Below are 16,468 nucleotides of genomic sequence, written 5' to 3'. Positions count from 1 at the left end.
AGTTTTAAATGAGTTGAGGAACGTCACTCTCTGAAATGATGGTGCATTTTACTTGAAGCTGCAGATTTATAAAATAACTCCTCTATTAAACTACAGAGCTACAGTGAGAAAAAATGACAAGATGTTATTAATCTAAATTTTTACAGTTTATCTGTTTACACTTGCTCAGAATCAGTTCTGAACTCAAAGGCTACAGGAGGAATTCGAGAAAACAGTAAATGCTATATTCCCATGTTACAAAGCAGATGATCTCACGGTGCATTAAGTACCACCAAGTACAGCATCATTCTGTATTGACTATCATTGTGAGGATAGTCAGGGTTCAGCAGTTCAGTTTTTAAAAGGGCAAAAGAATGCATTTAAGGATCAGATTTTCTTTTTACAGCAAATAAAGAAAAAACTACTTCTATAAAATATCCCTCTACTCTGATAGAACTTCTTCCCATTCTCCATGTGACTGTGCAACAACATGGTATTTCACTGTGTGTGTTCTGCTGAAGTTGTGTTAACCTTATCTGAAGTTGTGTTAACCTTATCTGAAGTGGCTTCACTAGCCAGACTATGCCCAGGAAGCCTCTCAATATAGTTTCTTTGTTAAAGTATTAGTTGTGCTATCACTGGTTTGGGGAAAGATCTGTATGGAACCTCTACTTCATCACACATTCTCTCACCAGAAAATGGTTGGACTTTAATCATCCTTGCTTTCTTAGCAATTACAAGTATAGTGATATTCCTACTATAGTTGTGTTGAATCCTTGAATTCAAACCTCAGTTACAGTAATTTGTTTAGTCTTGATCCGTGTGGTGTTAACTTCTAAATGATTTTCTGAAAAAAACTCCAGTTCTGCTCCCAAAATTCAATTTCAAAGTAAATGTAGTTTCTGTGAGTCGCTTGTGGAGATCAAGGATCTAAATAACTTGAATAGATGAGTAGAACTCCTATATTGCAACATAGCTTTCTAGTGTGTCTGTCTCATTTTGTTCTTCTATTTAAAAATGTATATATTTTAGTAGGGACTTAAAGTTATTATTGAGCTTGCTTACTACAGAAAACTTGATATTCTGCTGTACAAGTGCTCATGATTGATGTGGCACTGTACTGTTAAGAGCATAAATACATTCTCCTGCCATAAATTATGATTTCTTTATTGTCAGGCTGAAGAACTACTGAAGTTGCATCCAGGAAGTAACACGGAAGTGCTTAAAAGTTGCTGCTACACATGGTAGTGCATGCATGATATAGAAAGAGGCTAGGGACGGAAACTAAGGAGTTTCAAGTTCTCATTCAGTGGCAGAAGCTTAGGCACTAAAAAACTGCTAGAGGAATAGAACATTGTGTTGGTCTTGGCTGGGGTAGAGTTAATTTTCTTCATGGTGGTGAATATGGGGCTGTGTTCTGGATTTGTGCTGAATGCAAAGTTGATAATACAGAGATGGTTTTTTTTACTTCTGAGCAGGGCTTACACACAGCCAAGGCCTTTTTATGTTCCCACATTGGGGAAGAAACTAGGGGTACATGGGAGGTGACACAGCCGAGACAGATGATCCAAACTGACATTCCAGACCATATGGCATCACACTCAGTATGTGAAGTAGGGGGGAAGGAAGGGGGAATATATTTGAGTCATGATGTTTGTTTTCCTATTATGTGTGAGGGCCCTGCTCTGCTGGGGATGGCTGAACACCTGCCTGCCTATGAGAAGCACTGAATTAATTCCTTGGTTTGCTTTCATGGGGGCAGCTTTTGCTTTCCCCATTAAACTGCTTATCTCCACCTGCAAGTTTTCTTTCTTTTACAATTCTGATTCTCTCCCTGATCCTATTGGTGGAGGAGTGAGCAAGTGGCTCTGAGGGGCTTGGCTGCTGGCTTGGGTTAAAGTGCAACAATGGTAGTTTGCCATTCTACCTCACATGCAATGTTTTGGGGTGGTTTTTTTAAAATTCAGTAACATTATCAAGTTAAATAATTTACAGAAGTAAAATTTGCAAGACCTAATTTTTGCAAAAGCCATTTCTATTAGCCAACTGAGATAAAATGGCCATGGTAAATGTTACATTGAATTTGAAAGTTATTTGTAGCAGTACTGTCCTTGACAACTTCAGATATGAAAAGGTTTTCATAGACTGGTGAAATCCCTGCATCAAGGATATTTTGAAGTTGGCTCAGAAATAATGGAGACTAAGTCTTTTATGTGACAAGAAAGTAAAGCCACAGTGACTTACCTGTTTGGTCTTTTTCCTTTTCAGTTTTTTTATTTGCTCCTTTCTTCCCCTGTTCTTTGGTTTTATTAGCTTCTTCATGCTGCTTTTGCTCAGCAAGTGATTTATTCAGTACTTGGGAAAGAACAGAATCTCCTTCCCCAACCAGAAACATGGTCTTGAACTTGTTATATAGCATTGTAGATTTCTCCATGATAACTTGGCTAATTTTAAATTTCCGTATCTGAAATCAAAGTAATAAAACAGGCTTCACTTAGGTCCTTAAATATTTGTGTAATTTCATTACATGCTAGCTTAAATTAATTTAACCTACAATGAGATCATAGACTTTTGCACTTGAAGTGTCACAGAACGGCCAGGTTGAGAGGGACCTCAAAAGATCTTCTGGTCCTACCCTTCACAGGAAAGGGACCACATTATCAAGGACCCTTGATCCCATCACAATTTGAAAACCTCTAGAGATGGAACTCCACCACATCCCTGAGGAGGTTGTTACAGTAAAACAATTGTTCTTACTGTAAAAAAAAGAAAAATAGTTTTTAGCATCAAAATAAAGCCTTTCCCAGTGCAACTTGTACCCATTGCTTTTCATCTGGTGAAGACAAAAGCCTCGGCCCTCTCTTTTCAGCAGCCCTTTAAACTGCTGGAATAATAGGAAGGAAGGAACTAAACCCTTTAATCTTTGGTTAAAGGGCAGGTTCTCCAGCCCTTTATCTTGATGGCCCTCCTCTGGGCCCTTTCCAGTCTGTCTACATCATTCTTGATCTGTAGGGATCCAGACTGGACAGAGTGCTCCAATAGTAAGTAAAGCTGGTATCAATTTAAGAAAACATATACTCTACATTAACTAACACTGAAAATCTCACCTTCTTGAGAGTTAAGATCATCTCTGTATGTTTCTGAGCTTGTTGCATTGTGACTTGAAGGGAAGCAAGCTCATCAAGAGCCTCAATACACCTGTTCACATCCTGTACATAAAAAAAAAAATTAGTCTGAAGACTTACATATTAGTAATCTTTAATTAGCATACTAATCTAAGTTCTGTACTCAATGACATCCTCCCATAATTAATTCTTCCTGAATTTGACTATGTACTTGATTTTAGAACAATTTATATAGTCAAACTTGCCAACAAAAATTTAACACCAGTTGTCTCTTAGCTACTCCCATAAAAGGCAGATTATATTTAATTAAGTTGTAACATTTAGCAAGAATTTTAAGCTTTCAACATACATAAAAAGCAAGCTTTAAGCTGCTTTCATGATTCAATGCTCAAAGCTGTTCACCATAGTCAGGCTTTACCATGCACAATTTTTCACAAGTGATTAACCACTGAGAAGGCAAGAAAGCACTGTAGTTGATACAAAGAACTGTTCTTATTCACTCCCTGCCACCCAATATGCTTTGCCCTCTTTTTAAGTTCTCATAGATACACCACTATCCAGTCTGAGGAGCTCAGCCATGCCCTGCAGTGGTTCCTCCACTGGAGCAGGCTTGAATTGATTAAGTCTAGCACAAGGCAGTCCCCCACCACCACAGTACCAGAACCTTGCTTCCAACACCCAGAAGAACTCTGTGTTTCCCTAGCTGGAACAGCTTGCTGCTCCTCATGCCATACTTCTTCACTCATGCTTATTTTCTTATCTCTGTTATTTTCTCCAGACTGAACACTCCCAGCTCTCTTGGCCTCCTCTTTTTCAACACATACGCCAAGCCACTAATACATCTTTGTGGCCCTTTACTGGGCACCCTACAGTAGGTCCAGGTCTCTGTTTTTCTAGGAAGCTTAAAATACAGTCCAGTGTCTCATCAGTGCCAAGTAGAGCACAACCACCACACTCCTTCCACGTTCTGCCAACTCTCTCTAATGCAGCCCAGAAAGCTGTTGGCCACTTTAGCTGCAGAACTGTATTGGTGGCTCATGCTAAGCTTGGTGTCCACCAATACCCCCAGGTCATTTTGTGACAAACTGCTTTTCAGCCTATCAGTCTCCAGCCCATGCTGGAGGCACAGGGTTATCACTCTACAGGTGCACTACTGGAATTGAAGTTGATGAAGTTCCTGTTGGCCCATTTCTCCAGCCTGTTCAAGTCTCTCTGGATGGTAACACTCCCATCAAACCTTTGATTTCAGTTTTCTATCATTTGCAAACTTGCTAGAGGTGTGGTTTGTATCATCATTCCAGTCTTTAATGACATGTTTTAATAGTACTGACTACTAGTGACTGGCCGGTAGCTGGACTCTGCCACCAATTAGTTTTTTTGTGCCCTGCTGTTCAGCCAGTTTTCAGTCCAACTTTTCATTTGCCTTTTTAGTTCAGACCTCTTAAGTTTATCTTTGAAGCTGTCCTGAGAGACAGTGTCAAAAGCCTTTTTAATCTTAACAGAAACAATATCCATTCTTTCATCCATCAAGCTGGTCATCTCACAAAAGGACATAATTTTAGTCAAGCATAATTTAATCTTCATTCTGCTGACAAGTCTCAGAGCTCTTACTGTACTTTATATCACTGGAAACAATTTTTAGGAGGATTTGTCCCATCACATTTCAAGGGACTGGTGTGAGAATTAATGGCCTGTAGTAACCTAGGTCCTCCTTCTGCAAGATGAGTGAGACATTTGCTGTCTTCCTGTCCTCAGGAACCAGCCCCTTATCACCATGACTTTTCAAAAACAAAATTGAGTGGATGGGCAATGACATCACTAGCTCCTCTGGCACTCTTATGCTTATTCTGTATTGGGTCTCTGTCTAAATGTTCTCTAGTTTGATCTTTGTCCTCTGAGCATCAAGGTTTTCTTGTTTTAATCTTCCCATGGTCTCAGGGACCTGGGATTCCTGAACAGAATTGTACAAGTAAACTGAAGTCAAGAAGACACTGGTTACCTTAGCCTTTTCACTACTTGTTACCTCCTACTTCATTCACTAGGGCTCCTATCTCCGTATCCCATTCAGCAGCAGGCCCACATTTTCCTAGACTTTAAGATGAATCAACCTTGAGAAGGAGGTAATCCCTAAAAGTGAGCCAGGTCTTCTTGTCCTGTCTTCCTTGTAGCATGGTCTCTCAAGAGATTCTTCCAAGCAGATCCCTGTAGAGGTCAAAATCTGCTCTCCTGATGAAAAGGATCACAGCCCTGGACTGTGATCCTTTTCATCCTGCTCCCTTCTCCCTGCACTTCTCTACCACAGTCACTGCAGCCAAGGTTGCCCCCACCTTCATATGCCTGACCAGATCTTTGCTTTCTGGAGGATCAGGTCTTGCCTTATCAACTCCTTCATCACCTGTGTTAGGCAATTATCAAACTCCAGAAGCTTCCTGCATCACTATGGTATCTGAATGTCCTTTCAGCAAATACTAGGATGTTTTAAGCTTCCAGTTAGAATCAAAGGGGTCTCCCCACTGTCTTAAGAAGATTAAATTCTCTACTTCTCCTTGAACAGGTGATCTGCAGAAGATATTCTCAGGATGTCACTCATTTTGGTTTGCCCATTAATCCTGACCCATAAGCTCCCAGTTGGCTTATCAGCTGTCCCAGTGCAAAGTTCCACACATTTCAGCTGGTCTCTCACATAAAGTTATCCTTCGTCTTGTATTCCCAGCTTCCCATCTTTCCTAAAGAGCCTGTAAACATATAAGGCAAGGCTCACCTCACTTCTATCCAAATCTCTGATACCAATGAAACCACAGCCCTACAACTGCAGAGAGATGTCCAGTTTACCACACCTGCTCCTCACACTATATGTATGAGTGTACAGACATCCCTAAGAGAAACACAGTTGTGCTGACATTCCAGAAAGGTTATGAGAGTTTTCCTCATTATGCTAGGCTGCCAGCAATTCCTCATTCAATGTGCTGATGCTTGTGGTCATGCCACTTCAGTCCTGTTCTGCAAAGAAATTCTGTTGATTACAAAGTCAGTTTACATCATACTGCTGACATCTGTTTACATCTGATTGCCATCCTGCTCCACCATTTCCTCCTCTGCTACCATTCCTAGTTTGATGCTCTTTAACTAGGCTGGCCAGCCCATTGGCAGCACTATTTTTTGAGTAGATCCTGCCACCTCCTAGCACACCTACCCACTTCTTTGTGAGACCTTTCCTCAATAAAGGGATCACTACCTGGGTCCCCATGCCTTTACTATTACCCTCAAAGTCACACAGTCATGCTTGATACTTTCCAAGTGTCCCCTGACTGAATCACTGGTGCCCAACCTGAAAATCTGCAGCAGCAAATAGTCATAAGGCCAGAAAGCCTCGAACATCTGCCAGTAACATACCAAACCCAAACCCCTGACAAGCAGCAGATTTCCCTTGACAGTGAGTGGAGTCAGTGGACTGAGCCCTAATCACTTGCATCCTGCTACTGCATCCAATGTCCTGGTGTTTCCACATGGCTCAGCAAGCTGACCTTGCACCAGATGTTCTATTTGACGTAATTCTATCTGAATGCTTCTGGTAAATAATTTATTATGTAGCATTTTCAAACAAAACAGATTTCATTTGCTGACACTTATCTTTCACTGCCCACAGTAACCACATTTAAGCACTAGTTATCTTTCATATGGAAAAAATGCCTTTCATTTTCAGAGTATTAATTAAAAACAAGAACACATGCCAAGTATTTCCTACTGGAATTTGAAACATGAATCAGTTTAAAAAAATATACTTACAAGATTATCAATTTTCAGGGAATTCTTTATTTCTGCATGTATCCTTTGAAGCCTAGAATCCACTGAAGTTTCTGAAGATTAAAAATAATACTCATGAACATTTGTTAATCACACCGGGTTTGCTTTTGCAGAAATAATTCCACATGAATGAACCTCATACAGCATGCAGAAGACAACAGGCAGACATCCTACATGCAGGTGCACACATAAATACAATCAGAAAAAAAAGTACACAGCTTTTTAAAACTGAACATGATTGGCAACCCACGCAATTTTTTCCTTAGGAGTTACAACTGAAAAGAATTTTCTATTCCAAAACACAGCTGTCACCCTCTAATTGTAGGCCAGCTTAACAAGAGGTTTTAATAAAATTTAAGAGTTATAAAGCTGGAAGACTCTCCATGACAGGACACCTGGATATTGATGGTTTGTTTTCAGTAAACTGGTCACAATTCAAGTTACAATCCAAATCCAACAAAATAAAATGTTCCCAGTACACATGCTTTAGAAGCGTGAAAGATGAATGGACATGGCATTCCTTAATTCACATGCTGAATGCCTGCTTGGATTTGGTATAAATTCTGAACAATAGTGCAAGCAAACAGTTTTCTTTAAGTCAAACCCATCTTGAAGGGGTTTGGATTGCTTTTATTTGCCCTCTTGCTGCAACACTGGGTTGAGTGGAGTTCATGCCACTGGATCTGTACTATACTACAAATTACAGATTACAGACAGTGGTTTGGATTGGCCTCAAAGATAGGAGTACTGAAAAAGGAATTCCTTATCCCTATGAAGGACAGTCAGCAGGCAAGACCACAGTAATCTGAATCTAAGCCACCTACTTAGTGAGAGGTAGTATCTAAATAGTTTTGAGAGGTCCCTCAGAGTATTGTGTTATGAGAAGATACAAAGGAAAAAATGATGGGAATGACTGAAGTGATTTATATCAAAGAATAAAAGCTTTTTTCTCAAGTTCACAAACAGAAGAGACTGGGGTTTAAAAGATCAAATGACAGCGAAGTCAGAAAAGCAAAGACCTGTTCTACTACACTGCACTGCAGAAAGAACACTGAAGAATAAAAATGGCATTGTTTCACAGACGGGAAAGAAGAATCATGGATCAAACACCTCAGACTGAAACCACACATGCTACCCTCAGCAGTATATTATCTTATGAAAGAATGGAAGAAATTCCATTCAAAATATAAAATGATCAAAAATACTGGTTAGATTCTTTCAACTAACCTCTCTTCTTCTCAATCTTCTTAACTTCTGCTTTCTTGCCTTCTTCTTTATTCTGCCTATCAAAAATGTTGAAATGTTTTTTACAATGTTGTAAGCCTGCTTTTTTCCCCCCAGTTTTTGGATGAGATGCAATATTGAGATATTATCTTTACTAAAACATTAGCATGCAAAAAACACAAAGAACCAAACCCTGGTTTTGAAGGACGAAAAACTTAACAAAAATTAATCAGCTAAGATACTGCTGGTAAGTCTTTCGTACTCATTTTTCTAGAAGCTGCAAATTAAAGGATTTTAAAAAACAAGTAATCTCCAAACTGTATTTTGGTTTTTGTTGCATAATAACATAACATATTAACTGGTGAAATGGCATTATATAGAACTAACTTATGGAGAAAGAAAATATTTTAATTACCATGACAAAAGGAGTAGAATTATTTACCATTACCACAGGGAATTTATGGAGAGATCAATTAACCATAATCAGTTCCTATATGACTATTTTCACAAATAATGAATTGTAATAGTATACATATCTTACAGTTGGTCATAAATGTATCAGTAATAATTTTAAAGTTCTTGATGGAAGTAGTAAAGCAGAAAAAAAATTATTACAAGTGCAGTGAAACGTTCTTGATCTTCCCCCAGTTGTATCACTGAAAATAAAGCTGAGACTCAAGAAAAACAACAAAAAAGTTCAGTTTCAGTTATAGGATGAAGACAGGCAGAAATCTTTGAAACAAGCTTTTGAGCTCTTTATGCAGAGAGGATCATGAACTTCTGTTTAACAATCCCTCAGTTTTGACTGAGGGATTTAAAAGCCTACTTTTAGAATTTTCATATTTCAGCATATCATAACTGTCTGGTGACTAGTTTTCTTCTTGTCATACTAATATGCATACATAAAACATGTAGGCCTGCATGTCTTCCATGTTTCTTTCATAAAGAACACAAAACTTGTCTGCTTCAACTAGCAGCACAATCTCAACAGTACAGATAAACTTTGCATATGTACAGAATGATGTACAAAGCACTTTAACTAAATAAATACTAATGAAGTAGCTACCAGAAAATGGAAACTACAATGACAAGCAAAATAATCAAAACATGTATCAGCCTATACCAGTTTTACTTTTTATCAATATTGAGCTTTGTGGTATAAGTCATCAACTGTAATAAATTCATTATTCATTCACTACTTCTCCTTTATCTCATTGAAACAAAACTCTATCTAACTCATAAAATATGACAGCTATTTAAAAGCAGAAATTTGATTGTTATTACTAAATCAATATATGACAGTTTGATTCCCAAAATGAAATCAGCATGTGTTAAATAGTGATATATTAAAAGGCACTAAGGCAATTTATTATCTCCGAAACTAGAAATGCTTAGGTTTGCCACAAGTACGTATTTATGTTAGGTCTCCAGAGGACTGACAGGAAGAAGAGGAAAAAGGGCTGGAGGAGCATGAGAAAAGAAATACCCAAACAAACTACACTTTTATTAGTGAATGTGAAAAGGATAGGGTTTTTTTTGTTACAGGTAAAGGGGACCTTTATTTTCTTCCTTCCCTCCAAATTTTTACCTTGTTCTTTGCCTTTCTTCTGCCCTCCCACCAATGGTGGGGATGACAACATCAAGCTCTTGTGGTGCAGCTTCTTCACCCATATGCAGAATAGTGAATGGGTCAGATTTCTTTCTATTGTCCTACTGTCCAAGTTCCTGATGGGATCTTCTCTCTATTCTCAAGTTTGATTTGAGTAATCTTCTAAATGCAGTTTGTTCTTGGTATCAGTCAACTGGCTTTGCAATACTACAGTAATTACCTTTTCCTTGTTCTGCTTGACAGCATGTGCTCCAACTGTCAGACAGAGAAGGAAATGCTTTCCTGATAACCTTTGCATTCCATACCTCATCAAAAATCTATAACCATGGATTAACAGGACCTACCAGGTCCTAACAATTTTTTCTAAAGTTTTAAAGAAAAATATATGGCTATCCTGAACAGTTTTTCACATGAACCCCTTTCACATGGATATTCTTAAGTCAGTTCTAAAGAGAACGCACCTGTCCTCTGCTAGAAATTCTACATCACTGAAAGACTGACATCACTTAATTTCTATGTTCCATTCTTCCCATAAAGGCACATTTTAGTTCAAGGAGCTTTTCACCTTCCCCTCAAAAAGAAGTTAAGATAGAAAATCAAAATGGGCAGGGGGTGATAACAGTAGAACATAGAGCAAAACAGGTTGGAAGTTTTTCAGAAGTTTCACCTCCTCTTAGGTTCAAAATATTCCTACAACTTGCAGGCATCACATGTTAAAATAGACTCACGATTCAGATTCTGTCTGTTCCTCTTGCTTACGCTTTCTTTCTGTTACTTCTCTCTCATGTTGGCTTCTTACAGTGTTTCTTCTGTGAGCTGCTGGAAAGCTTCTTCCCCCTTTTTTCTTCTGTTTTTTACAATTGGAAAGAAATGTAACATTATTATTGTTTCTGTAAGCAGATGAAACTAAGTATCTTCGAAATAACTCTGCTCCATGGAGCAGCCTGACAAACACTGGCTTTCCCTGAAGCTAAATACAATTTCATTAGTCCTTTCTGCTTTTTTTCTTTTCAAAACTAAGCCCTCAAAACCAGAGGGCAATGCTAAGGGCAGTACTAAGCACCAGAAAAATAAAGACATTACAAATTGTTGGCTAGAAACAGTTTTGTACCTTTTAAAAATGTGATTTCAAGCCACGTGTTCTCCAGATGCACCCAAGGAAAACAACATCTGTCTTCCAGGGAACATAAAATCAAAAAAAACCCCATAAGCCTCTTGACATTCAAATCTTTTGTTAAAAATACATCTTAGAAAAGATGCTTTTCTTAGAAAATACTCAAAGAATTCCTGAAAGAATTATTTGAGAAAAATATACTTCTGAAAATTTTATTCTATATATCTGTACACGCGCTGTGCCAGACTGTCATTACTGTCATTAAGATTTAGCATTAACTTGGAGAAAGACCTCCAAGCGATAATACTTTCCTCTAAAATAAATTCATCAGGAAAGCAAAATTATACCTTGTCCCCTTCTTGTTCTTCTCCTTCATCTTCAGAATCAGAAGCTGATGCAGAACCCACTTTTGCAACATTTTTCCTTTTTGGTTCAGCTTCTTTCTTTCCTTCTTTTTTATCAAATTCCTTCTTTGATTTCTCCTCTTCCTTCTGACTTTCCTCATCTTTTTTTCCTTGCTTTTTGGGTTTTTCTTCTGTTCCTTTTTTCTTTGTCTTCTCCTCTTCATTAACACTGAAACAAAAATAGTATTTAGGCATCACATCTATTATCTATAGTGACTTCAAAGAACAACATTCTAACTCGGGAAGTTGGGTCTTTTTAACCACAGAATAGTAAAATTATGAAGTTAATTCACTATACAACTCTTCAAAAATACTCTCTCGAAAAATTAAAACCCACTACCTGTGGGGGGGAAAGAGCCCCCAGCAAGTAAATATCAGTATGGAGGGCCTAATGAAGGTAACATGAACAGAAGTGCAAAGATCCTCACCCAAGAAGCTAATTCTCCATGGACTCCCCACACACAGATGGGTCTGTAGGACCCAAAGTGCATACACTGTAAACTAGGTTTATAAAATATACTTATTTAAGTTGTTACTATTCCAAAACCATGTATCTGCCAATTTATAGAAAACTAAACGTATATTCAACTTTTCCTTGAGTTACTAGAAGCACTAGACCTGAAATAAGAACTGTAGATAGCAAAACCAAAATTCTGATAACTAAGAGTGTTGCAATTTCATCAGAAGAGATTTCTGAAACAAAAATGTACAAAAAGAAAAACACTATTTTATTTTTGTATGATGTTGTATTTTTTTTTTAATAAACACCTTTCCTCTTCATTCAGTATACAATCATATAAGGAATTTTGTACAGATTGGACAAGTTAGGAAGATTAAGATCTTCTCTCTTGTGTTTCAGAAATGTCCTTTCTTGAATGACTCTGTATTATAAAAATGTCTACACAAATAGTAACTTATATTGAACACTAACAGGGCAAAACCCTGTTAAGGAGTAAAAATTTACAAGTCTTAACATAAGGAGCAGCACAGTTGACAATGAAGAAGCTTTATATTAAGAAAAAACTTACAAGTCACCCTCCGAAAGAGATGATGGCTTCACCAGCTTGGGTCTCCCTCTTGGTTTTGGAACTTTTACTTCAGACGCTGGGAGTTATACAGAAATAACAGGTTAGTACATAGCCACCATCTGCTCCTGGTCTATATCTCAAGATACTCAACAGACATAAGCCATGCTTAAATCAAAATATACACCCTTTGTTACTGTACAGAATTCAAATTAATTAAGTACCAAACTTAATCAAGATCTCTCTGTAAGTTAAAGTGTTGGCAGTTTTTTTAGCTGACTGGTGAATTAAAAAAAACTTTGATGGTTTCTAGCCACAGGCTCTGGCTACTAATTCTTGTGCTTTTTGCAATCTATGCAGTTGCAAACGTGAAACATTTGTTTCACATGGTGCATAACTAAGATGGATACTAAATTAGATAACGAGAAACCTGACATTAGAGAATGAAAAGCAGTCACTTATGTCTACAATTATAGTTTGTTGTCCACTACTTTTACCCGTATCTTGGGTTTCCATCACTTTTCAGGCTAACAAATCACTGTCAAGAAGTTCTACCACCACACTACAGTGCAGATCAAATCTCTACACTTCCTCAGATTCACCATATTGATAGGAGTAAGCCCTCCTTCTTGGCACTTATGTACCTCAAATGCTTGTCCAGTACCACAGTGATTATGTTGTTACCAGGAAACCTAATATTCAGTGTTTAAACTCTTGTTGGTCTTAGCACAGAGTACTTTTCAGCATCCTATCAACAACAGAGAAGGCTGTATAGTATATTTTCCAAAAAGGTCTTTCATATAGGAGGCAAAAGCATATCTTACAGATGCTTTCCTGCTTTTACTGACAGTAGTTTAAATCAAAACCAGCAAAAAGTTGTAAAGAAAAAACAAATATTAAAAATGCATATTTAGTGCATGTAATAAATGGCAGAGGGGAATGAATTTATACCTAATTTCCTCACAGCTTCCATGGCAAAAGTACTTAAAGTCTATTTAATTGTGGTTCCATTGTTTTTATATTGTCAGCAGATACAGAAGACTATAAATTATTTGTTTCCCTGACTAGGTGCTCATACAATTTACTTAACTGCTGCAAGAACTGTCTTCCAAAGCAGTAATTAGTAATCAAGAATATCTGCAAGCTTACCATTAAATTGACAATAGATCATTGCTAATTTGAAAGAAACAAATTATTCTAACAAAATATTCCCAAAAATCAGTTATATTTTCTTTTTATTTGCCTATAAATCAACACATACTTAAACATCTTTTTGAACACGTCTCTTCAGCTCTTATTTAATTTTTCTAATCCTCTGAACTTCACCTACAGGCTCCTTGTCCCCCCAGTTCTCATCTTTATGTTTTATGGATCTTCTAACTCTATTGTAGTATTTTATAGACCTTTAATGAACACAAACCTTTATGCAGCAAACCTGCCAGAGAGCAACTATCATATATCTACACTTAAATAGTATTCTGCAAAGAAGACTGACCTATTCTAAAAGGTAGTACTTTTAAACCAGTCTTTAATTTAGAAGATTAAATATTAACACTATCAATTTAAATCCATTCATGTCCTGAACTCATCAATATGAGATGTTTTCTCACTACAATCTATTAGTAAAATCTGCCTTAAGCATTCAAAAATACTCTGCAGTTCTTCAGAGGAAGGGGGTAACTCCCTGACTAGTACTACTAAAATACCTCTGTGGTGAAAAAAATTCAATGATTCTTCCGAAATTACCTGCTGGTCTTCCTCTTTTGGGGCTTACTTTTGGAGACACTGTCCCAGTAGTTGTTGCTGCCCCTGTTGCCGCTTCCTCAGCTTCAGCTTGTTTTTCAGACTAATTTAAAGAATGAATTTCACCCGTGAAAAAACACATGGCATCAATATCTCAATTCCTTTCTTAAACAAAAACCTTTAAACTTCTGGAAATATGTTATTATGTGATTGCTTGTACGCACAAAAAAGTATCTGAACTTAGTGACTGGTTATACTTAGGTATTACTGATTTTGCCCTCTCCAATCCCAAATGGAGAAAATAGTCAAGAGCTTAGTGTCCAGAGATAAAGGACAACTAGAGTATAGAAACAGCATGCTACTTTTCTGTAACAAACATACCAAGGTCACAAGTACTTCATGCTCATCCCCCATCCCTGCTGCCAGCTGTAACTTTGAAAGGTAAGGTTTCAAACACAAAACTAAGATCTGCCCTACTTAATTCTAGTTTTTAGTTGGGTCAGTGTCCAGATCTGGCTGGCTGTGTGACCACAAGAACATTAAGGCTAGCATATGCTGAGCAAGCAGCTGGAACTGCCTTTTTCAAAGTAACTCTGTATTCTCCCAGGTTGTAGACACCACAAAAATCACAATTTGTGAAAAAGGTATTTGTATTTCAGGTGTTAGTTCAATGTGATGAAGATGTTAAAAGAAATTTTTCAGAGCTTCAATGCAGGCTATTTTATTAGCAGTTTAGCAACCGTTTATGTATTACCTTTTCTTATTTGTAATAAGTTGTTTGGGAAAGACAGGGACTCTATATTCCACATTAAGTTAAAAAATAATAAATACTTGTAAACCACTCTGGGAAAACTTTCATTCCTGAAAATCTTTCAGACACTTGAAAATTTATGCATAATCTGTCATTAAAGGAAATAGCATCCAGTATTATCACACCAAAAAAATTCCAGTAATGTGAAGTAATTAAACATATTGTTACCTTTCTTTTTCTTCCTCTTCTAGCAACTTTAGGAATAGAAGCATCATTTGTTTTCACCACATCCTGTGAAAGATTAAAAATGTGCCTAAGAATCTTAATAAAACTAAAATATAGTAATAGATCTACAGCAATAAACATAATATTAGGATGTTCTCTGTGACACAGAAAAAAGCTCTCACGTACTTCTTTACTGGTTTTGTCAGAAGGTAGATCATCTTCCTTTGAAGTATCCATCTCCTTTTCTTCTGCTTCAGCTTCTGTAGGCAAATTATTATCCCCTTTAGGGGATAACTGCAAAGCAAGTCAACAGAGGATAAAAAACACATTAGAAAGTATTTTATAGTGAAAAGAGAACATGCTAATTGGCAGCAGGCTGCTTTTCCCTAAAGTAGTTTAAATCCATAGGTACACTAATTTCTTAGGTGCCCATTAAAGGTCTAATCGTACTGGACTACTTCCTCTTATGAGGAAGAGTCAAGGGAGCTGGGTTTGTTCAGCCTCAAAAAGAGATGACTGAGAGGGGACCTTATCAATGTGTAGAAGTGGAGAGGGTGCCAAGAGGATGGATCCAGGCTCTGCTTGGCAGTGCCAAGCAACAGCATAAAAGGCAATGGGCACAAACTGTTGCACAGAAGTTCCACCTCAACATGAGGAAGAACTTCTTTACTGTGCAATGACCAAGCAAAAGATTGCTCAGAGAGGTTGTAGAGACTTACTCCCTGGAGATATTCAAGAACCATCTGGACACAATTCTGTCCAATGTCCTCTGGGATGACTCTGCTTGAGCAGAAAGGTGAGCTAGACTAGGTTCCTTCCAGCCTGACCCATTCTGTAATTTCTGTGAGAATAACCCTTCAGCCAGTTAAGGATATCTGTTGTAGCTGTGCTTCCTCACAGGTTCTTGTGCACCTGCTCACTGACAGAGCATGGGAAACTGAAAAGTCCTTGGTTTAGGGTAAACACTACTTGGCAAAAGCTGAAACATCAGTATGTTATCAACATTTTTCTACTAAATCCTAAACACAGCACTGCACCAGCTACTAAGAAGAAAACAAACCCTATCCTAGTTGCAACCAGGCCAAATTGTAAACAAACCACAAGTAAATAATTTTATAATTTGTGAGATTGTAATTTATGCACTTTTTATTGTTTTGTTGCAGTTTTTTAAACCTTTAAAATTCTACTTTTGGTTTTGGGAAAGCAGTTAGAACTTGAAAAATCAAGCATTTGTAATTACTTGCTTGAAAATAATTAACATTTCCTTGCAGCCTATACATCTGCATGTCTTTTAGATTATCAGTTCTCTCAATTTGAATAATATTGGCTTGTCCCACTGTCAAGAATCTTTTTTAAAATTACATTTTTAAGTAGCTAGCTTTTAAAATTTCAACACTAAAAAAAGCAACTACTACACAGTATTTCTAATTACATGAAGACATGTAACATCACTGAGTCTTTTTAC

The 16,468-nt window shown here is 37.4% G+C and overlaps 1 protein-coding gene across 2 annotated transcripts in view; it reads right to left on the bottom strand.

Moving 5' to 3' along the window:
* Positions 1-16,468, bottom strand: part of PSIP1 (PC4 and SRSF1 interacting protein 1) — a 32,223-nt gene that overhangs the window by 3,506 nt on the left and 12,249 nt on the right. For both annotated transcript variants that reach the window (XM_071424961.1, XM_071424963.1), the window contains exons 6-15: positions 15,190-15,297; positions 15,007-15,069; positions 14,031-14,130; positions 12,288-12,363; positions 11,203-11,428; positions 10,470-10,588; positions 8,136-8,191; positions 6,891-6,961; positions 3,087-3,188; positions 2,224-2,443 (exon numbers count right to left, since the gene is read on the bottom strand). In XM_071424961.1, coding sequence (XP_071281062.1) covers positions 2,224-2,443; positions 3,087-3,188; positions 6,891-6,961; positions 8,136-8,191; positions 10,470-10,588; positions 11,203-11,428; positions 12,288-12,363; positions 14,031-14,130; positions 15,007-15,069; positions 15,190-15,297 — 1,141 coding nt within the window. The remainder of the gene's footprint in view (positions 1-2,223; positions 2,444-3,086; positions 3,189-6,890; positions 6,962-8,135; positions 8,192-10,469; positions 10,589-11,202; positions 11,429-12,287; positions 12,364-14,030; positions 14,131-15,006; positions 15,070-15,189; positions 15,298-16,468) is intronic.

The sequence above is a fragment of the Agelaius tricolor genome, unplaced genomic scaffold (genome assembly GCF_023055355.1).
Source record: "Agelaius tricolor isolate 1412-34295 unplaced genomic scaffold, bAgeTri1.0.p SCAF_4, whole genome shotgun sequence".
Taxonomy (NCBI): domain Eukaryota; kingdom Metazoa; phylum Chordata; class Aves; order Passeriformes; family Icteridae; genus Agelaius; species Agelaius tricolor.
The sequence above is the reverse complement of the archived record's forward strand: the minus strand, read 5'-3'. Positions and strand labels throughout refer to the sequence as shown.